Source organism: Globicephala melas, chromosome 5 (genome assembly GCF_963455315.2).
Source record: "Globicephala melas chromosome 5, mGloMel1.2, whole genome shotgun sequence".
In the NCBI taxonomy this organism is placed as follows: domain Eukaryota; kingdom Metazoa; phylum Chordata; class Mammalia; order Artiodactyla; family Delphinidae; genus Globicephala; species Globicephala melas.
The window spans coordinates 89,425,812-89,448,646 of NC_083318.1; the positions used below are offsets into that span (position 1 = coordinate 89,425,812).

General features: G+C 37.3%; 1 protein-coding gene and 1 pseudogene across 1 annotated transcript in view; one reads left to right on the plus strand and one right to left on the minus strand.

Annotated features, from left to right (window-relative positions):
- Positions 1-22,835, plus strand: part of MOB1B (MOB kinase activator 1B) — a 60,136-nt gene that overhangs the window by 19,345 nt on the left and 17,956 nt on the right. The window contains exon 2 of the mRNA XM_030877817.2: positions 17,609-17,775. Within this exon, the coding sequence (XP_030733677.1) occupies positions 17,609-17,775 (167 nt within the window). The remainder of the gene's footprint in view (positions 1-17,608; positions 17,776-22,835) is intronic.
- LOC115864302 (large ribosomal subunit protein bL20m pseudogene) lies at positions 3,965-4,640 on the minus strand (annotated as a pseudogene).

Genomic DNA, 22,835 nt, shown 5'->3' on the forward strand with positions numbered 1-22,835 from the left:
GGGGCCTGGGTTCCATCCCAGGTCAGGGAAGTAGATCCCACATGCATGCTAAAGCTAAGAAAGAAAGAGAGAGGGAGAGAGGGAGAGAGGGAGAGAGGGAGGGAGAGAGGAGGAGGGAGGGAGGGAGAGGGAGGGAGGGAGGGAGTGGGGGAGGGAGGGAGGAAGGAAGGGCTTGAGAAGAATTTAAAAATAAATAAATAAAGAGGCATTTTCAATTCTGGGAAAATTTCCTGGTTTATTTCCTTGATAAAGTATTTTCTTGATAAAATATTTCCTTGTTTTTCTGTTATACATTTCTGGAATTCTTATTACTTGGATACTGGGCCTCCTGGACAGATCCTTGATATTTTTCTCCTACATCTCTTTCTTTGTTTTTTATGCTTTGCGTTCCGAGAGATTACTTCAGTTTTATATTCTATTCTTTCTATTATGGTTTTCATTTCTGCTACCATTTAAAAAAATTTCAAGGGTCTTCTTTTCTTTTTTATATATAGTATTCCTTTCTCATTTCATGAAGCAATATTTTTTTCCTATCACTGAGTATATTAATTTTAGGGGGGCATTTTTATTCTTTGCCATTGTTTATCCTTTTAGTTGCTTTTTTCTGTCTATTTTGATGTCTTGTTTCACATTAGAGGCTTCCCTCAAGACCTAGTAACCCTTTTGCTTTCTGCTTTTATTTACAAGTAGGACAACTGAGAAGTGAATTGGAACTCTGTGCATGTGTGTGGTGGGCATGTCAACTGTGGGATTTGCTGAAGGGTGATATGGCTAGGCTGTTACCTTGAAGAACCCCTAGGATAAAGTACTTTCTAGGTCTTTATGTGGTGTGGTCAGATTTGCTAAAAAAAAAAAGCACAATTGGTCTTCGCTTGGAGATTATTATCCCGACTGCAAGGTTCTGGGGATCCTGCTGGGGGAAAAGGCTAGGGGTCTCAACATTGATTTTTTTAAACTCATCTAATCACCCAGTGTTAAATATGGTACATCTGCCCGCAACTGTGCCTGTGACTGTATCTGCCAAGGCAGACACCCTCTCTGTTTTGCCCTCTTCATAGAATAAACCTTTAGCTTCTAGTCTTTTCTTAGGATGGGAGGTAGTACAGAAGCCTACTGTGTAGATTGCAGAGGGGGTCTGGGTGTGTAACTCCTTAAACAGACTGTGGAAGTCTTGTTCCATCTTCACTCCTACTTCCAGAGTATCCTACTTGTACTGATTCCTGAATCTTTTATGGGATCTGTTGTATAAATTGGGTTGCTTCCAAGTTTAGGGTTAAGTTTCCTTAGATATGTGTGGGTTTTTAAAAATTAATTAATTAATTAATTAATTTATTTTTGGCTGCATTGGGTCTTCGTTGCTGTGCGCAGGCTTTCTCTAGTTGCAGAGATTGGGGGATACTCTTCATTGCACTGCGTAGGCTTCTCATTGCTGTGGCTTCTCTTGTTGTGGAACACAGGCTCTAGGCTTGCGGGCTTCAGTAGTTGTGGCACACAGGCTTAGTTGCTCCACGGCATGTGGGATCTTCCCGGTCCAGGGCTCGAACCCGTGTCCCCTGCATTGGCAGGCGGATTCTTAACCACTGCGCCACCAGGGAAATCCTTCCTTAGGTTTGTTAATTCAGTTATTTATTCATCTACTTTCTAATTCCTAAAATTGTTTTCTTCTCTTTTATTCTCTTTATCCTTATGGGATTGATTTTTTTAAAAATTCACTTTATTATCACTTTGAGTAAGGAGTGGAAGCTAATGTGTGTTTTCAGCCCACCGTCTTTAACCATCACTCTTCAGAATAGTCTTCTTATAGGTACTGATCCATTTTATTGCCATGTTCTGTTAAGCATCCACAGTTTTGTGGTGTCTCTAAGAGAAAGGAAATTATATCACTGTGTTAAACTACTTAATGTTTTTTGAGTTCTGTTACTGCGATGTATTAGCACGTAGTGAGTCTAAGAGTCCTTTTCCACCAAACAGAGTTCAATAACTCTAATTTTTACAAAAGTACAGATTAATGTAAATTTGAGCTGCAAGGAGCTTTTATTTATTGTTTATTATCAGTCCTCACTGGTACTCCAGATTATTCAGATTATGCTTCTAGAGTGTGCTTTAGCAAATCTCATTTAAACTTTAATTCCTTTGACCTGAATTATTCATTGGTTAAAATTTATCTCCAAATCAGGAATTATCTCTGTTTTATTAAAAAAAGAAAAAAAAGCAACAAACAAAAACCAGTTAGCTGCATTTGAAATTAGATTTATAGGAGAAAAATGATTTATAACTTTTGTATTCATGTTTCTAATATATTCCTCCAGTTCCAGTAATAAAAGAAATGGCTTTTCCTGTTTTCCAGGACACTTTATCAGTTTTTATAGGCATTAACGTGGGCTTCTTCTTTTCTTAAAACTATTAATTTAATGCATTGACTTTCTTATAAATGCCGTGGTTTTGAACTTTAATATAAAGTATTGTATAAATATGAACAAAGCTTTCTATTAGAGTTACTATTTAATAGAAAAAGAATAAACCGTAGAATACAAACTGTAGATGTTTTTAATTGACTGAAAGACCTATACTTATCATCCTAACATCTGTGTGTTTTTATCCAAAAGAATACATCTAAAGGATTAGAAAATAAATGTGGAGCTCTTAGAAGATTTCAGGAGAAAACGAATGTTCTCATGGTAGCCTGAGAGAAGGGAGACAGACAAGGGCAGGAGTTCTTTTTCTGGGTTTATGAGCAGGTTTTAGCACTTCCCTGAATTCCTGTATGCAAAATATTATGTCTCTAGAGAGAAGGTTCATAATGTCTTTCAGATTATCAGAGGCTCAAAATAGATTAAGAACTAGAGGTAAAAAAGTCAGTAAAGAAAAAATTGTATACATTTTTAAGAACATTACAGGAGGTATTTCCATCTTATGTACTTAGCTACAACTATGCATGTATAGTATGTACTATGCTTCTGTATCTATTATGACTGGGCCTATTTGTATAAGCTCAGAATATAAATTTAGCAAATGTTGTCAAAATATTTGCTTTTACTTTACCGTTTTTGACCTGGAGTCCTTTATCAGTTTAGCTCAACAAACTTTTGTTGAGGATGTGTTCTGACCTAGGCCTTCTGCTAGGTTCTGGAGATGCAGTGATGGCTTGAAACAGTCCTTGCCTTTGAGAATCTCATGGCGCATTGTAAAATAGAGACACATTTTAGTGTTCTGTATGAACATGGAGAAGGCATCCTTAACATAGCTTAGGATATCAGTGAAGCTTCCTGAGGAAAAATGACCCTTGAATTAATTCTCTACGGATGACTGGTAAAAAAAAAAGAAAGTTCAGTTAAAAGTGTATGAGATAAGGATGAGTAGGCTCCATCTGATTTTAACTTTGTCTTTTTTTTCCTAGTCAGGCTGGCTTTATTGTAAGAGTTTAATTTCAAAGCATTTAGACCAGTAAAACTGCTGTGTCACTGAGTTGATACCTATTGTGTTACTGCTTCATATTTGCAGGCAAATGATGGACTATAGGAGTTGTAGGTGAATCTTTGCTCTACTGTTAACTTGAGATCTGTACCTGATGTAAAGATTGTTTCATTACTGCCAAGACTGCAGACTTGATCTTTTGTTGCGCTGTTTATGATGAGCTGTGGTTTTGAAATAGATGCCAGGGAAATTCTCCACTTTTACTTTGGTGGAAAAAAAAATCCTGTTACTACAAGGAAGTGCTTATTAGTTTTTAAAGTAAAGTTAAATTGCTCTAAACTATGGGAGGAAACCGCAACCTATTTATTTATTACAAATAACTAAATAAAATGAAAAATAAGAGCTACCTCCTCCCTCCCCCTCCCCTCCCCCAATGGGAGGAGTAGGCTTGCTTTGACTGAGATGTCTTGCTTTGATTGACCTATTTATTTATTTAACTTTTTTTTTTTTTGCGTTCCACACAAATTTTATTCACACAATCCATGTGAGATTTCTGAACCTGTGCCAAAAGAGGCAAGATAAGGCCTTTTCTCTCAGGCCTGTTACTGAAATGTAAATTAACACAAATGCAAGTCAAACTTACTCATTGTTGACAAATAGCTCTTAGTCCCTATTTTAGTATAATCATCACATGGGGGAAGAAAAAAACTTCCTAAGATGCTCAGCCTCAAAGGGCAGTCAGTGGGTGTCAGCATCCCCCTCAGAGGTGCTGTGCCACCCTGGAAAGAATGCCTTCGGGCTTCTTCCCATCCCCCAAGGCAGCAGCAAATCCTTCCTGTCGCCTCCTTTTGGCCAAAGCAGCCAAAGATTTAAAAGTCTTTGGTTTGTAGATGGCTAGATCTGCAAGTACTTTCCTGTTGAGCTCCACCTGGCACTTAATCAAGTTGAGGATGAATGCTTGAGTACTTGAGGCCGTGTTCCTGGGAAGCAGCTGTAACTCGACTGATCCAGAGCGTCCACAGGTTCCTCTTCTTCACCCTGCGGGCTCGGGTGCACTGCACGAACGCTCGCGTCACAGCCCTGACGGCCAGCCGGCAGCACCGATTCTTCCTTCCCCGGAAGTGCCGCGCGTGCTTCAGCACCTCCTGGACCCTCCAGTAGCGGTCGGTGATGCGGTTCCGCAGCCAGAGCTGCGCCGTGAGGAAGACCATGGCGCCAGCAGCCCGCGCCTCCGCCACCCCTCCCCAGCGATTCCGGGTCAGATAACTTTTTATTTTATATTGGAGTACAGCCGATTAACAATGTTGTGATAGTCTCAGGTGCACAGCAAAGGGACTCCGCCATACATATGCATGTATCCATTCTCCCCCAAACTCTCCTCCCATCCAGGCTGCCATGTAACATTGAGCAGAGTTCCCTGTGCTATACAGTAGGTCCTTGTTGGTTATCCATTTTAAATATAGTAGTGTGTACATGTCGATCCCAAACTTCCTGACTATCCCTTCCCCTTATCTTTTCCCCCTGGTAACCATAAGTTCATTCTCTAAGTCTGTGAGTCTGTTTCTGTTTTGTAAATAGGTTCATTTGTATCATTTCTTTTTAGATTCCACATCATACAGTATTTGTCTTTTTCTGTCTGACTTACTTCACTCAGTATGACAGTCTCTTGGTCCATCCATGTTGCTGCAAATGACATTATTTCATTCTTTTTAAGGGCTTAGTAATATTCCATTGTATATATATATACCACATCTTTATACATTCCTCTGTTGAAGGACATTTAGGTTGCTTCCATATCTTGGCTATTGTAAACAGTGCTGCAATGAACATGGGGTGCATGTATCCTTTCGGGCCATGCTTTTCTCTGGATATATGCCCAGGAGTGGGATTGCAGGGTCATATGGTAGCTCTATTTTTAGCTTTTTAAGGAACTTCCATACTGTTCTCCATAGTGGCTGTACCAATTTACATTCCCACCAACAGTGTATAAGGGTTCCCTTCTCTCCGTACCCTCTCCAGCATTTATTGTGTGTGGATTTTTTGATAATAGCCATTTTGACTGGTGTGAGGTGATATCTCATTGTAGTTTTGATTTGCATTTCTCTGATAATCAGCGATGTTTAACATCTTTTCATGTGCCTCTTGGCCATCTGTATGTCTTCTTTGGAGAAATGTCTATTTAGGTCTTCTGCCCATTATTTGATTGGGTTGTTTGTTTTGATGGTATTAAGCCTCATGAGCTGTTTGTAAATTTTGGAGACTAATCCCTTGTTGGTCACATCATTTGCAAATATTTTCTCCCAATCTGTGGGGTGTCTTTTCATTTTGTTTATGATTTCCTTTGCTGTGCAAAAGCTTTTGAGTTTAATTACGTCCCATTTGTTTATTTTTGTTTTTATTTCCATTATTCTGGGAGATGGATCTAAAAAGATATTGCTGTGATTTATGTCAGAGAGTGTATTGCCTATGTTTTCCTCTAGGAGTTAAAGGGCCTAAGGTTGAAAATGAAATTTTGGTGTCAGGGTTAGGAAATCTCCCCAATCCATCTGTTACTTCTTTTGCTGTAGTTTAAAATCTTTTAGATTTGTTGCACCAAATAAAGATGATGGGTCAATCCCTTTCTTTAATACTGAGAACAATTGCTCCTTGCAATAAGAACAAGATTTTTCTCTCCTTTCAGTATCATTATTTAAGATCATAAACATTTATTAGTAAACCTGTTATGTCCCAGGTTCTTTGTTAGATTCTCGGGATTCAAGGATGACCAAGACATGATCCATATTCTTGAGTAACTCACAGTCTAGTGAGAGCGAGAAAGAAAAATGAAAACGAGTAAGCATGAGGAGGTACTGTTTTAATCTGACCCTTTATGGATTAGTAGAAGTATGGCAGGGAGATTGCTATGGTCTGAATGTGTCCGCCCAGATTCATAAGTTGAAATCTTAATGTGCAATGGGATGGTCTTAGGAGGTGAGGCCTCTGAGAGGTGATTAGGTCTTCAGAGTTCCACCCTCATTACTGGGGTTAGTGCCCTTAGGTAAAAGATCTCGTAGAGCTCTCTAATCCCTTCCACCATATGAGGAGGTAGTGAGAAGTGGCCAGTCAGAAACCCGGAAGAGGGCCTGACAATGCTGACACCCTGATCTTGGACTTCTGGCCACCAAAACTGTGAGAAATAAATTTTTGTTGTTTATAAGCCACCCAGTCTGTGGCATTTTGTTATAGTAGACTGAATGGACTAATACAGGGATAAAGTGATGATTATCTATATGTGTGTGTATGTGTATACGTATAAATGCATATACATATAGTCCTTCATTCATTGAGCATTTTTAAGCTGTCATTTCCTATACTGCGCATTTGCTGTGTGAGAGCTACCTTAAAACTAAGCTGCTTTAGGGGCTTCCCTGGTGGTCCAGTGGTAAAGGATCCGCCTTCCAGTGCAGGGGACGCGGGTTCGATTCCTGGTCGGGGAACTAAGATCCCACATGCCATGGAGCAACGAAGCCCACGCGCCATAACTACTGAGTTCCCGCACCACAACTAGAGAGCCTTCATGCCGCGAAGTACAGAGCCCATGTGCTTTGGAGCCCACGCTCCACAACTGCAGAGTCCATGCACCCTGGAGCCTGCGTGTCACAACTAGAGAGAGAAAACCCGCACGCCACAACTAGACAGAAGCCTGGCACTGCAACAAAGAACCCGCATGCTGCAATGAAAGATCCCGCATGCCTCAACGAAGACCTCGCATGCCGCAGCTAAGACCTGACACAGCCAAAAAAATAATAAAATAGATAAATGTTAAAAAAAAGAATGTAAAAACTTATTTTAAAAAATTAAGCTGCTTTAAATGTATTCATTCACTTAATTGTCATAATGGTCCTGCAAAATTGGTGATGTCATGTCCAGTGTTTAGTTGTAGCTTGGAGAAGTTATATGATTTATCTAAGATTTCACAGCTAGTAAGTTATGAAGACAGGATCTGAAACTGGGTCTTTACTCCAAATCCTTTGCCCTTTCCTATTCTGTATCCCAGATACCACATTGAGCAGTGTAGTTACAAAAATGAAGAGGCCACAGCCTCCTATTCAAAAGAGGTATCTGAAAGAGAACAAACACATAGATGTGTTACAGGTGTTTTAAGCTACAAGGAGACAGAAGAGAGGATGGAGAGGTTTTCATGGAAGGTTAGGAAAAGTTTTTATAAAAGAAGTGATGTTCAAGCTCCCTGGGTGTTTCTTGGTTGAAATATCAGTATATTTGGAATTACTGCCAACTCAGTTGCAGGTTGATGCTCATTCTGAGCCCTGCATATGCAAGTTTTGGTTTCTTCCTTCTAACAGTCCGGCGCATTGTAGAGGATTCAGAAAATGCAGTTACTGTTGTTGCATGGAAATCACCTAGATATTCAACTATGGGCACTTCCTAAAATCTCCTGTGGTTTTAGTACCTATTTACTGAATAATGAATTCAGTTCTGGGCAAAGGAAATTGCAGTCTGTATACAACTTAGAAGCTCAGAGTGTGATTGGAGATGAGTGATTAAACTTTAGTGTCTTCATCTATAGCTAAAATTATGCCTCACATAACTTCACAGATGTAGAAACTAATTGGCCTTTGCTTGTGAAGTGCTTTTTATTTTCTAAGGATTAGGTTATAAAATTTTATGGGGTATTAAATAAATAGCGAATTGATCAACCCTCTACCTGTTGTTGCATGAAGTCATGGAGTTACACTTTAAACAATTGAAGTGTTAGGAATATGCTGAAGATTGAGAGGTAACGCAGTTAGCAGTTTAATATACTTGTGCAGTGATCCCTAATGTGTGTTAAGGAGCAAGATGTTAACATGTGGAAGAAAAGTTTCCATGACTAAAGATGTTTGGGAAGCCCTGAGCTAAACCATAAGCACTTTTCTTTACTATAGGACTTCTCATAGCTTATAAAATACTTGTTTTAATAATATACTAGTGCATCTTTTGGCACTGTGCTAACCAGTGAGAATGCCAAGAGTATTAGTTACCTTCAATCTTATTTTTCCTCTGAACCTGAGACGTGTAGGTACAATTGCCTGCCTAACTTAACCATTTGGATGTCTAATAGGTATCTCAATTTGTGCAAAATCCATCTTCCCAGACCTATCTCAATAAATGGCTCATTTTCTACCTGCTTGATACTAAAAACCTAGGAGTCTTTCTTGATGGTCTTTTCTTCACCACTCTCCACAAATTCTGAAATCCAAAGTGAGTCCTGTTGGTTCTACCTACAAATATTGGAATCTGGCTTCATCTTTCTGTCCCTGTTTGTCCAAGCGATCATTCTTTCATTCTTTCTTCTTTGTAGTTTCGTAACTGGCTTCTCTGTTTCTACTTTTGCCCTCCTCCCAGTCCATTCTCTACATGGCAACTAGAATGATCTTTTTTAGACCATTAAATTGTCATGTTATACTTCCATTTTTTTTTAATCTGCAAAGTCTTCACATTTATACTTAAAATGATAATCTAAATTCCATACTTTGATCTCTAAAGTCTTAGCTAGTGTGGTTCTACAAGACTCTGATTTCTTATACCACTGTTGCCATCATTCATGCTGCCTTCATCACCATTACCTTCTTAACCCCTCTTCCTTGAAAAAGTCACTTTTGTGCTAGTTTATCCTATAAGTGTGGAATGCTCTTCCTTCTTCCCCAGATCGTTCCATGGCTGATTCTTTCTTCTTGTCTTTCTGGCCTTAGGGAGGCCTTCTCTAACTATCTAACCTAATATAGTGCCTTGTCACATTACATTATTTGTCACATCATTCTGTTATTTACATCATAGCACTTACCACTACCCAGTAGTGTTTTGTTGGTTTTACTTTTTCTTCTACCTCCTCTCCCCACCATGAAAGTAGAGATTCTCTTGTTCAGGGCTTAGAACAGTGCTACTTAGAATATAGTAGGTGGTCAGAATATGCTAGTTGGATGAAGGAATGCAAGAGTGAATAAATGGATGAAAGAAACTGACTTATTGAACTGGTGAGGAATGTTATTGGGAGGCTCCTTTTTTTTTTAATAGTAAAGGTTTTTCTTTAAACATTTAAAAAAGTTGAGCTGTTATTCACATACTATAAAATTCTTCCTTAAAAGTATACAGTCCGGGACTTCTCTGGTGGTCCAGTGGTTAAGATTCTGCACTTCCACTACAGGGGGCACAGGTTCAATCCCTGGTTGGGGAGCTAAGATCCCACATGCTGCGTGTTGCAGCCAAAAAAAAAAGTATACAATTCAGTGGATTTAGTATATTCACAAAGTTGTGCAACCATCACAACTAATTCCAGAATATTTTTATCACACCCAACAGAAACCTTTGTATCATTAGTAGTCATTCTCTATTTCTTCTTCTCCAGCCCTTGGCAACCACTAGTCTCCTTTCTGTCTCAATGGATTTGTCTATTCTGGACATTTCATATGAATGGAATCATAAAAAGTGTGATACTTCATATTTTGTGTCTGAATTTTTTTCTCAGCATAATAATATTGTCAAGATTCACCCATGTTATAACATGTTATCAGCACTTAATTCTTTTTTTATGGATGAATAATATTCCATTGTATGAATATACCATATTTTATTTATCTATGCATCAGTTGATGGACTTCTGGGCTGCTCACACTTTTTGGCTCTTATGAATAATGGTGCTGTGTACATTAATATACAAGTTTTTGTGGACATAAATTTCAGTTTTCTTGGTAATATACCTAATCATCTCTCCTCCCCTCCCCTGACCCCCTGGCAAGCACTGATTATTTTACTGTTTCTAAAGCTTTTCCAGAGTGCCTTGTATTTGGAATCATACACTATGTAGCCTTTTCAGTCTGACTTTCTTCACTTAACAATATTCAATTACGGCTTCTTCATGGTTTTGTTTTTTATTTTTTTGTGGCTTCATAGCTTGTCTCTTTTTAATCTCTGATCATAATATTCCATTTTATGGATGTACCACAGTTTATTGATTCACCTATTGAAAGGCATCTTGGTTGCTTCCCACTTCTGCGACTATGATCGAAGTTGCTATAAACACTCACAGGCAGGTTTTTGGGTGGACATAGGTTTTCAGCTCAATTGGGTAAATACCTGAGTGGGTTTGCTAGGTTGTATGGAAAGATTCTGTTTAGCTTTGTAGCAAATTGCCAAACTGTCTTCCAAAGTGGCTGTGCCATTTTGCATTCCTACCAACAATGAATGTTGCTCTGCATCCTCATCAGCTTTTGGTATTGTCAGTTTTTTGGCTTGTAGCCACTTTAATAGGTGTGTAATGGTATCTCGTTTAAGTTTGCAAGTCCCTGATGGCAAATGATGTTGACTGTCTTTTCATATGTTTATTTGCCATCTGTTTATCTTTTGTGGTGGGGTTTGTTCATATCTTTTGCCCATTTCTTCCTTGGGTTGTTTTCTTATTGTTGAATTTTAAGAACTTTTTGTATGTTTTGGATACAAGTGCTTTATCAGATATATGGTTTGCAAAGATTTTCTCCTAGTCTGTGTGCCTTACAGTGTCTTTCACAGAAGAGAATTTTTAATTTTAGTAAATTGCCTACAGAGGAACCTGCTCGTCCTGAAAGCACTGAGCTTTAGCCTAATGTTAAATACCTGCTGCCACTTGCCTACTGCTCAGAAAAAGGTCAGCAGAGGAGGGTATTGGGATTCACTTGCTCAGAGACTCTGAATCACAGTCCTATATAATTCCTGAAGAGTCTCTTACAGTCCTTTCACTTTCCTGTAGTCCAGATTCTGAGCTTGAAGCACAGTGGGAACCACTCTTACGTTCACTAAGAAGGTAAGTCTTCTACTGGGCATGTTCATTGAGTCTTCTACTGGGCACGTTCTAGGCTAGGTTTTTTTCAGACTTTCACTGTCACTGTATCTCATCAACTTTTTAATCTTACCAGATTTCCTCAATTTCTGATCTTCTCTTAGCCTTCTTTCTTGCTTTCCAGAAATATTGAGGGTTTCTTTTTTTTTTTTACTCTCGTAACATTAACAATAACAGCAACAGCACCACCAGTGATTAGTGATTTTAAAAGGATGTAAGGTAAAAATGTATTTATAGATATGTCTGTTCAGATTGCTGACTTTCTGAATCAAGATTGTATTTTTGGTACTCATAGCTTTTAGCCTTTAGCCTTTGACTTTATTATGTCTAGAACCCATTCTACTTGATTTTGACAGTTTCTAACATTTTTTACTGGTGCATATGTGTGTTTCTGAAAGTACAGATGTGTTTGGCAACCTTTTAGGGGAAATTACTCTCTCGTGAAATTGTATTTTTCCTTAATGGCAGTAGTAAATATTCATATAAATCAGAAGAGGTGTGAAGAGAGGAAATGGAATTAGGTACTTTGTAGATTGTTTTTAAAAATGTACCTACTAATGACACTTTCAGGACAAATTAGCCTTGTGTTGTTTCATAAGTGACTTGATTAAACTTTGGTGATAGAGGAAGAAAATAGAAATAATTGGATAGAAAATAAAGGTAAGCATCATGTAGTGTTGGCTAGTGGATAAAAGAATGGGCTTTAAATATTTAAATCCTAGATTTAAATTCTGGCTCCTACTTTACCAATATTATAAGCTTGAGCAAATTATTTAAGTACTTTAAGTCTCAGTTTTGTTACCCGTAAAATAAAGTATAGCATGTACATCATAGAGTTATGAAGATTAAATGGGATATTGCATGTAAAATACTTAAGAGTACAAGGCCTGCAGTAAATATTAGTTAATATTAATTATCATCATTACTATCCTAGTGTAGGAGTTCTCAGCCTGAAGTTGACTGGAACTATCAATTAACAAGTATTTATCAAGTATCTGATCTCTAGTATTGGATTTAGACCTATAGAAGGAGCTACTGTTGTGAATATCAGGTTGGTACCTAGAGGTGGAACAAAGTGAGCTAATATTAGTGGAGTTCTTACCACAGGGTTCAATAGTAAGGTAGATGTTATTATTCCAAGCTGAGGCTTAGTAATGTTAAGTAACTTGAAGATAATGGACTGTTTTTGAGTCCCACTTCTGCCATTTAATTTAGCTAGGTGGTCAGAGTAAGTCACTTAACTTTGAAGGTATGGAGTTATTGACACAAATAAGTTGATGTTAATTTACTTCTAATTTTGAATATATGGACATGTTCTTCAGTGTCAAAATATACACATCTGTATTCTTCTAACCCTTACCAGTGCCCCTGTTTTGAGTTCTCTGTACATCTGCCCCCCAATTCCTTCAGCCTTATGATTCTGCAGTCCAACTTAGAAAATATCAATTTTGTTGATAGTTGGATTGAACAATAAAGGGTTAAAATTGAGGGTAATGATGAGTGTGACTGTGTTGAGATAGTAAGAAATGGTTTATGAGAATAAATGTAGGTGTCACAGTGTGGACTAATCTATTTAGGGACTCAAAGAGGAAATAAATGATGCTTTTGAAATTTACAAAAGGTGATCAAATTGGATGACTAATTATAAGGGATATGTGTTCAGAGTTTTCCCTTTAGACTCATTTACCTGTCAAGCCATCCTGTCTTGCTCTAGAAGTTGATTGTCCTTCAAATATGAGTAAGAGGACTAGAATAAACAAACCTGACTCCTGGATGTTTATTTGGAAAGAAAAGACCTCAGGGTAATGCTGTGAATTGTCAGTCACATTTACATTCTAATCAGAAAGCTCTAAACTCTCACACAGTTATGATGCCCTGTTGGGAGCTGTACAAGAGAAACTAGCAATTGAATCCCTGTGCTCAAAGACCAAAAAAGTATATAGCTACTCTCATACGTTGTTAATGGGTTTTAAAAGGGTACAACTTATTTTTGGGGAAAAAATAGACCTTATATAAAAATTTAAAATGTATGTGCTCTTTAGCACAGCAATTTTATCTCTACGAATTTATCTTCCATAATATGAGGGTACTTACTGCAGCATTGTTTTTTTGTTTTGTTTTGTTTTTTATAGTTTAAAACGCTCTTGGAATCTTAGTGTTTTGTTTTTCTTTTAAACTTATTTATTTATTTTTGGCTGCGCTGGGTCTTAGTTGCAGCACATGAGATCTTAGTTGCGGCACGCATGTGGGATCTAGTTCCCCCACCAGGGATTGAACCTGGGCCCCGTGCATTGGGAGTGTGGAGTTTTACCCACTGGACCACGAGGGAAGTCCCTGTGGCATTGTTTGAAGTAACAAATAACTGGAAACAACCTAAACGTTTATCAGTAGGTGATTGAAAATATTATATACCTATATAAGGAAATATTATTTGGTCTTTAAAAAGAATAAAGTAGATATACTTCTACCTTAATACACAACAATATTCTGGATATATTAAGTGAAAAACATTATTTAGTATACTATAGTATGCAAGAACTGTATAAAACAGGCACAGTCATTCTTATGCTTGTATAGACAAAGACTCTCTGGAAGGATACACAAGATATTTCTTCTGAGATTCTTCTGATACAGAAATTTCTTCTGAGGGGGTGGGGTGGGTGGGAGGGCTACATACTTTCTGTTATTGAAAATGTTTTTGAATATTTGCATCAAATGTCTTAACCTGTCATGTGAGATATATTTGCATTTGGCCACATACATTGTTACCTTAAGAACTTGCACTCATTGATGAGGATTTTTGTGTACATGCTTTGGTACTTGTACTTTTGAACTTGAGGACTCTCTTAATCTTTTGACATGGGAATAAGGAGCAGGATTGAACCACCACCCCTTCCAGGGTAGGGTGCATCCTGGTTGAAGTTTCAGGTAGTTGAAGAAAAACTGAATATAGTTTTAAAAAAGAACATTTAAAAAATCAGAATACTGAAATGCTTAATTATTCTGCCTGAATAAAGCAGAAGGGTCAGAAAGAAGAGGAATTTGATGGAGGACTTGAAAGCATTTTGGAAGTATGAATGTACATGGAAATGAGGAACCGAGGAGGGAGTCCTCAGGGAACTAAAAACATTTTATAAACATTATCTCATCTCTAAATTATACCCTTTTGTAAAAAGTTATTTTCCAGACTTTCAAAAAACAAAGTAAAGAAATTGAAGCCCAGATGATAATTTGTGGTTTCCTAAGTAACATAAGGAGAAAATAGCAAAATGAGGACTAGCGCCTTGTTTTCTTGATTTCCCGCCCAGCCCCATGATTATTCTGAGATCACCTGAACCGTGACATGGGAATAGCACCAAAAACCATTTTAAAAATTCTGTTTGGAACTTGATGTGTAAGAGCATTTGTTTCCAAAGTAAGGTTATATTTTCCCCAGTCTTAGGAGACAATGATGGGAATAGGGGTTGAATACAGCTTTGTACATTGCACTACCATTTCTTTTTTTTACTATGAGTCATTCTGGTTCAGAAAAAGGAAGGATACTAACATTTGCACAGCATTTTACAGCTTTAGAAACTTTTTTCACCTTTATTATTTTCTCATTTTGCAGCTCTTTATGATACAGGTAGTTGTAATGTTTTGTTATTGTTACTAGGCTTTCACTATTAAAGAAAAAATAGGCTCGAGAAAGTTGGGTAATTTGCTTGACACAGCTGATAAGTGTCAAAACTGGCCTTTACAAAATCAAACTCAGATTTTTTTTTTTCTTTCTACCCAAGTATTAGGTCTTTGAGGTATATTTGCTTAGCTTTGTGGAAGACCAATTCTGGGTGGGTCATCAATCAAGAAAACATTTGGAAACCTAAAACTTGAAGGGACAGTGGTTGAATAAATAGGTGGTTTAGGGGAGCAGAGGAGGCTCTGACCCTCCTGCATGCAAGCACAGCTGATGTCCTTGTTGTTCTCATGTACTCTGCCAGCCCTTTTCAGAGCAGCTTGTCACCTCAGTTGCTGCACCAGTCTCAGCAGTGGGCTAATTAAAGCGAATGTACTTAACACTAGGCCTGAAGACATGCACCAGATTGATGTTAGGAGAGCTATTTTTGTAGTTAATCATACATAAATTAGTAAAATGACTTTTTGTAAAAAATATTGGTGAAGTTTATTTCTCACACTAAATTTTGGTAAAGGATGAGAAGGAGCAGGAAAATGAAATAAGCTTCCAGCTTGGTAAGCATAATGACCTTTTCTACGTTTTCACATTTTAGAGATGCTGGGAGAGAATTCGGCATTTAATACATTATCTGATTAAACTGAAGAAGAGTTTCCACACTCTAGTGTGGGTCCAGACCCTGTGTCTAATATTGACTTTGGGGTTTACTCTGAGTGCAGTGGAAAGCCACTGAATGGCTTTAAGCAGAGGAGTAACATCATCCGATTAGTGTTTGTAAAGAGATCCTGGGCTGCTGAGTAGAGATATCTGGCAGGGAGAGGGACCAAGGTTAGAGTTGAGGAGCATCACTTTACTCTAAATAAACACCTGAGAGACTTCCATGTAAATGAGAATACCATCATCTTAAAGTGAAAAATACCTGTCATTTGAATTGGATATTTGGGTTGACTAGTAAGTAGATTCTTAGTTTCTCTCAGGATTCTCAATATTTTTTGAAAACTCCTCAGGTGATTATAAAATGCAGCCAGGGTTAAGAACTACTGCTTTATCTTGGGGAAAAAAGCAGAGATCTTGGGGCTAAGCTTGGGAGAAGGGTGTTAAAAGTGAAAAGCTTTGGAGAGCTTGGAAAGTATAACTATTGTTTATCTGTTTTCTTTGGAATTTAATTTTCAAATTCGTATGTTCAAATGTCTGAATGCTAACGGTAGTATGAATTTAGTAACATTAAACTTTAGATAATTCCTACTTATCCAGCCTCTTCTAATTCATTCTTTCCCTATCTGTTGCTTTTCATAAGAAGAGCAGGGGAGTATTGAGAATGGATGACTAGAATATAATACAATTTGATAAGAATTTGCCAGCATTGGGGCTTCCCTGGTGGCGCAGTGGTTAAGAATCTGCCTACCAATGCAGGGCACACGGGTTCAAGCCCTGGTCCAGGAAGATCCCACATGCCGTGGGGCAACTAAGCCCGTGAGCCACAACTAGTGAGCCCGTGCGCCTAGAGCCCACGCTCTGCGGCAAGAGAAGCCACTTCAATGAGAAGCCCACACACCGCAACGAAGAGTAGACCCCGCTCTCTGCATCTAGAGAAAGCCCGCACACAGCAACGAAGACCCAACGAAGCCATAAATGAATGAATGAGTGAATGAGTGAATAAATAAATAAATTTATATATAAAAAAAGGGGCTATCCGTTTGAACATCTCTTTAAAGAAAAAAAAGAATTTGCCAGCATTAACAGAAGAATCCGTCTCTTAAAAACTCTTAAAACCATTTCTAAGATGAGTTTCCATTGATTCATTTAAAAAATATATTTCTTTGTGTATACATACACACATTTAGAAATTTGAGCAACCATATTAATGTCTAGCTACTTATCTGCATACCTGGGATTCTGGATTAAGATTGCTGTTGCTTCCTATAATTGGATAGAAGCACATGTAGCTTTTCTTTCTTGCTCTAGGATTTTTGTGCTTCATTGATATAAAATTATATCTTTATGTTTTTATACAAAGGAAACAAATTATTTGTATTAGGATGAGAGACTTAGAATAGGGGTAAAAAGGAATACAATGACTGAAGATTATCACAGAAGTACTTTTTTTTGTTTGTTTTAAATATTTATTTATTTATTTATTTGGCTTCACCGGGTCTTAGTTGTGGCACACAGGATCTTCGCTGTGGCGTGTGGGATCTTCATTGCGGCCCTTGGGATCTTTAGTTGTGGCACGCGGGCTCTTAGTTGCTGCACGCGGGATCTAGTTCCCTGACCAGGGATCAAACCCAGGCCCCCACATTGGGAGCACAGAGTCTTAACCACTGGACCACCAGAGAAGTCCCCAGTACTTTTTTGCTTTTATAGATTACTGAATCAGTAATTTATTGTTAGATTAGTTAGTTGGATTAGTTATAGCTAAAAATTCTTTTTCTCCTTTGGAGTTACAGTAGGGAATGTAGAGAAGGTTTGTAGGAGTTTTGGGTAATCAAACACAGTAGTTACAACAGTGATGTTGCCGGGATTTAATGTAGCTGATACAATTTAGGGTTGTTTATTTGTGGACTTTTAGGATCACTGCTGTTATTTTATGCAGTAATATAGTATAGTAGACCCTATTGAAAGTCATGCCTTAAACACTGATGTGCCTTTTTCTTCTTTTCTATTCATAGTGGTAGTCGCTCCTCTAAAACGTTTAAACCAAAGAAGAACATACCAGAGGGTTCTCACCAGTATGAGCTCTTAAAGCATGCAGAGGCCACACTGGGCAGTGGAAACCTCCGGATGGCTGTCATGCTTCCTGAGGGGGAAGATCTAAATGAGTGGGTTGCAGTGAACAGTAAGTAGCCTTTCTGTTTCTCAGTAGACTGTAAATTAGGTTAGTAGCCTCACTGTAGGTGAGTGTTGGGGTGCTCTCTATTCTAGGATTTAGTTAGCAACCTAATACCACAAGATAGTGGTACCTCAATTTACTTTAACCTCTATGGTATTTTATTTCTGAATATGGAATTACATGAAATTCTTATCTCCTGTTACCATGTAATACAAAGCATAGATTTACCATCTTCATTGGAAAAAATGATAATGATAGCAGCAATTAATGTTTATGGAACACTGTGACACTCTGCTATTCTTTCTACATGAATTATTTTTATTTATTTATTTTATTGAAGTTTATTTGATTTATGGTATTAGTTTCAGATGTATAACATAGTGATTCAATATTTTTAGATTATACTCCATTTACAGTTATTACAAGGGGGCTTGAGAGTCCTCTTGAGAGTCCGCCTGCCGATGCAGGGGACACGGGTTCGTGCCCCGGTCCGGGAGGATCCCACATGCCGCGGAGCGGCTGGGCCCGTGAGCCATGGCCGCTGAGCCTGTGCGTCTGGAGCCTGTGCTCCACAACGGGAGAGGCCACAACAGTGAGAGGCCCGCATACTGCAAAAAAAATAACAAAATAAAGTTATTACAATATAATGGCTATATTTCCCTGTGTTGTACCTTTGTGGCTTATTTATTTGATACTTGCTGATTTGTACCTCTTAATCCCCTACCTCTGTCTTGCTCCTCCTCCATTCTCTCTCCCCACTGGTAACTACTTGTTTGTTCTCTATATCTGTGAGTCTATTTCTGTTTTGTTATATTCATTCATTTTATTTTTTAGATCCCACATTTAAATGATATCATACAGTATTTGTCTTTCTGTGTTTGACTTAAGCATTAATACCTTCCAGGTCCATCCATGTAGTTGCAAATGGTAAAATTTCATTCTTTTTTATGGCTGAGTAATATTCCAGTGTGTGTGTGTGTGTGTGTGTGTGTGTGTGATAAAGAAGATGTGGTGTTTATATATATGTATATATACATACATACACACACACACACCATTATCCATTTATCTGTTTATGGACGCTTAGGTTGCTTCCATATCTTGGCTATTAGCCTCCATATGCTGCTATGAACATTGGGGTACATGTATCTTTTCAAATTATTGTTTTTATTTTCTTCTACATGGATTATTTTATTTCATCTTTACAACCTCATGATGTAGGTACTATTATTATCCCAGTATATAGATAAGAAAGCTGAGGCAGAAAGATTGTAGTAATGTGCTTAGGTTATACAGCTATTGAATGCTAGAGCCTGGGCTCAAATATAGAGCTCTAAAATTTCAGAGACTGCGCTTTAACCCCTATGCTAAATTGTAGCATACTTAGTTATTTGTCTTTCAGTAGCATACTTAGTTATTTGTCTAAACTACGCTTTAAAAAGAAAAAAAGACAATTCAATAGTGATCTTATGAAATTAGTAAAATATGTTTATGGTATATTCTTAACCTCTAGAAAGAAAAAAATATAAGTAAAAAGTAAATATATTCTTGGGAATTAAGCCAGAGTAAGTTGGGGAATAAAAGTGGTACTTTAAAAAAAAATTTTTTTTTAATTTTATTTTGATTCTTTTCTCTCTTTTTTTAAAATTAATTTATTAATTTATTTTTGGCTGCGTTGGGTCTTCGTTGTTGTGCGCGGGCTTCCTCTAGTTGCAGAGAGAGGGGGCTACTCTTCGTTGTGGTGCATGGGCTTCTCATTGCGGTGGCTTCTCTTGCTGAGGAGCACAGGCTCTAGGCGCGCGGGCTTCAGTGGTTGTGGCTCACTGGCTCTAGAGCACAGGCTCAGCAGTTGTGGTGCATGGGCTTAGTTGCTCTATGGCATGTTGGATCTTCCTGGACCAGGGCTTGAACCTGTGTCCCCTGCATTGGCAGGCGGATTCTTAACCACTGTGCCACCAGGGAAGCCCAAAAGTGGTACTTTTAGTATTCAAGTTTTATCAGCATTGGTGAAGAAATTAATAGAATTTTATAACTGGAGGAAATTTATATGACTCTAGTTATAATAAATGAAATTGAATTGAAAATATACACTAAATGCCTAGGCTTTGATTAAGGAAAAACAGAGCAGTATTTTTATTGTAATATTTGATAGTATCTTATTGTAATTTGAAACATATCATGGGATTTATAAATTGAGCTGCCACCCACTAACTTTTAGGAACCTAAAGTATTTTACTGAGATGTCTTAAAACCTTACTGTGACAGCAGTTCTGTGAGAGCAGTATTATTAGAGTATGGTTATCCTCCTGGACCCAGAGAGTTTAGTTACTAAAGAGATAAAGTGATTTGTTTGCTTTATTGATGAGAGTCATCTAACCTATAAGATAGTTCTATGACACTTTAAGGAAAATATTCAGAATAAGTTTCCAATATATGTGTACATCCTTTTTTTGGGCACTTGTTTGTGCCTTTTTGTACCATTTATTTGAGAGCTCATTTTCTAATTTTAGAAATCTAAGGAAGGTAGTGTAGAGCTTCTGTACTACATGAGATTGTGACTTTTAAGTATAAAACCAGATCATTGTTTTCTGTCTGTATTTTCTCTGTCTCAATTATCAGAACTGAGTGTCTGTACTATTGAAATGTCTAGAACTTCAGGAACTTATAAAATTTCACAGACATTTTGAAGTTATAGCCAGAAAAAAATTGCTTTGAAGTGTTTGAACATCCCCGTAGAACATAGAATTCTGCCTTTAAAATATAGCAGTTGACTGAAGTATTGGATTACAATTTTTTTCTTATTTATAGTAATCTTTCCAAGTGGCACTTGATGAAGTGAATAGGATTTGAGGCTAGATAGGTAATTTCCATTCACTGACAGTGATTAAGTAAACATTTCGGGTACATAAAAGAGTGAAGGGGATTTGTTGATAAGATTGGCATCTTAATGGCCTTTTTCCTTCAGTTTACTTGCCAGATGAAGATAAATGGTAGAAGATGGGAATTACAAATTCAACAACTAGTCTCATAGCCAGAAACCAGAGGCTGGTTTTGAACATTCTGCTGCTAGAGAGTGATAGCTTAAAGGAGATACAACGTTCAGAGTTTTGGAAAAAGTGGGTGGATGGCTTATAGTTAATTTTTGTGGCACAGAATCTTGAGGCCATATCTTCATTTCTGGAAGAAAACTAACAATTACTAAATGTCTACTTTATGGTAGACACGATTTTGTTTTTTAGCACTCTGCAGTAAACTGAATTTTAAAGGTAGGAAACTGAGATTCAGGGAAGTTAAGTAACTCAACTATTAAGTATAGAGTTGGGATTCAAAGCCATAGGTTACCCACTGTTCATGTGGAGGACAACCCGATTAAAAATGGGCAGAAGACCTAAATAGACATTTTCCCAAAGAAGACATACAGATGGCCAACAGGCACATGAAAAGATGCTCAGCATCACTATTCATCAGAGAAATACAAATCAGAACCACAATGAGATATCACCTCATACCTGTCAGAATGGCTCTCATCAAAAAGATCACAAATAACAAATGTTGGTAAGGATGTGGAGAAAAGGAAACCCTACAGTGCACTCTTGGTGGGGATGTAAATTGGTGCAGCCACTATGGAAAACAATATGGAGGTTTCCCTAAAATTAAAACTAGAAATACCATATGATCCAGCAATTCTACTGCTGGATGTATATTTTAAGAAAATGAAAACATTAATTTGAAAAGATACATGCACCCCAGTGTTCATAGCAGCATATGGAAGCTAATAGCCAAGATATGGAAGCAACCTAAGTGTACATCAACAGATGAATGGATAAAGAAGATGTGGTGTATACACACACACACACACACACACACACACACACACACACACACACAGGAATATTACTGAGCCATAAAAAAGAATGAAATTTGCCATTTGCAACAACATGGATGAACCTGGAGGGTATTATGCTTAGGGAAATAAATCAGAGAAAGACAAATATTTTATGTTATCACTTATATGTGGAATCTAAAAAAAGAAGAAGAATGAATATAACAAAACAGAAACAGACTCACAGATACAGAATAAACTAGTAGTTACCAGTAGGGAGAGGGTAGGTGGGAGGGGTAAGATAGGGGTAAGGAATTAAGAGGTACAAACCTCTATGTATAAAAGAAATCAGTTACAAAGGTATATTGTACAGGGACTATAGCCAATATTTTATAATAACTTTAAATGGAGTGTAATCTTTAAAAATATTGAATCACTATGTTGTACACCTGAAACTGATAAAATATTGTAAATCAATTATACTTCAATTTTAAAAAGAAAAGAAAAGATAGAAAGAACACCAGTCTTTCTAAAGCTTTTATGTGGAAAGGAGAAAATACTAGTGTTATGAGTTCTATGTGGACATATAAGAAAGGAAACCAGGTCATCTAACTTATGAACTTAGATGTAAAAATCCTAATAAAAATATTAGCAGATTGAATCTAGCAATACTTAAAAAAATTATAACACATCATGACCAAATTGTTCTTATTCCTAGAATACAAGGTTGGCTTAACACTTGCAAATCAGTTGTAATTCACCGCATTAGCCAAAATAAAGGAAGAGGAAGAAATCGTATGATCATCGCGGTATAAGCAGAAAAAACATTTGGTAAAATTTAAAATCAATTCGTAATAAACTTATGAAGTAAAAGTTGAGAACTTTTTTCTGATAAAGCATATCTACAAAAAAGATAAAGCAAACATCATATTTGATCATGAAATGTTGAAGTTTTTTCTCAGATTAAGAATGAGTTAAGGTTAGCCACCATCACCACTTTCCTGGAGTCTTAGCCAATGCCGTAAGGCAGGAAAAAGAATAAAAGATAATAATAACTGGAAAGGAAGAAACAACATTTATCTTCATAGCCAGCATGAATGAATGTTGAAAAACCAAAAGACCATGATTTTATTGCTACACCATCACTATTATTATGAATAGGTAAATTTAATAAACTTGTTGGCTTTGAGGTCAATATAAAAAAATTATGAGTAGAATAAAAATTATAAAAAAACAAGGAATA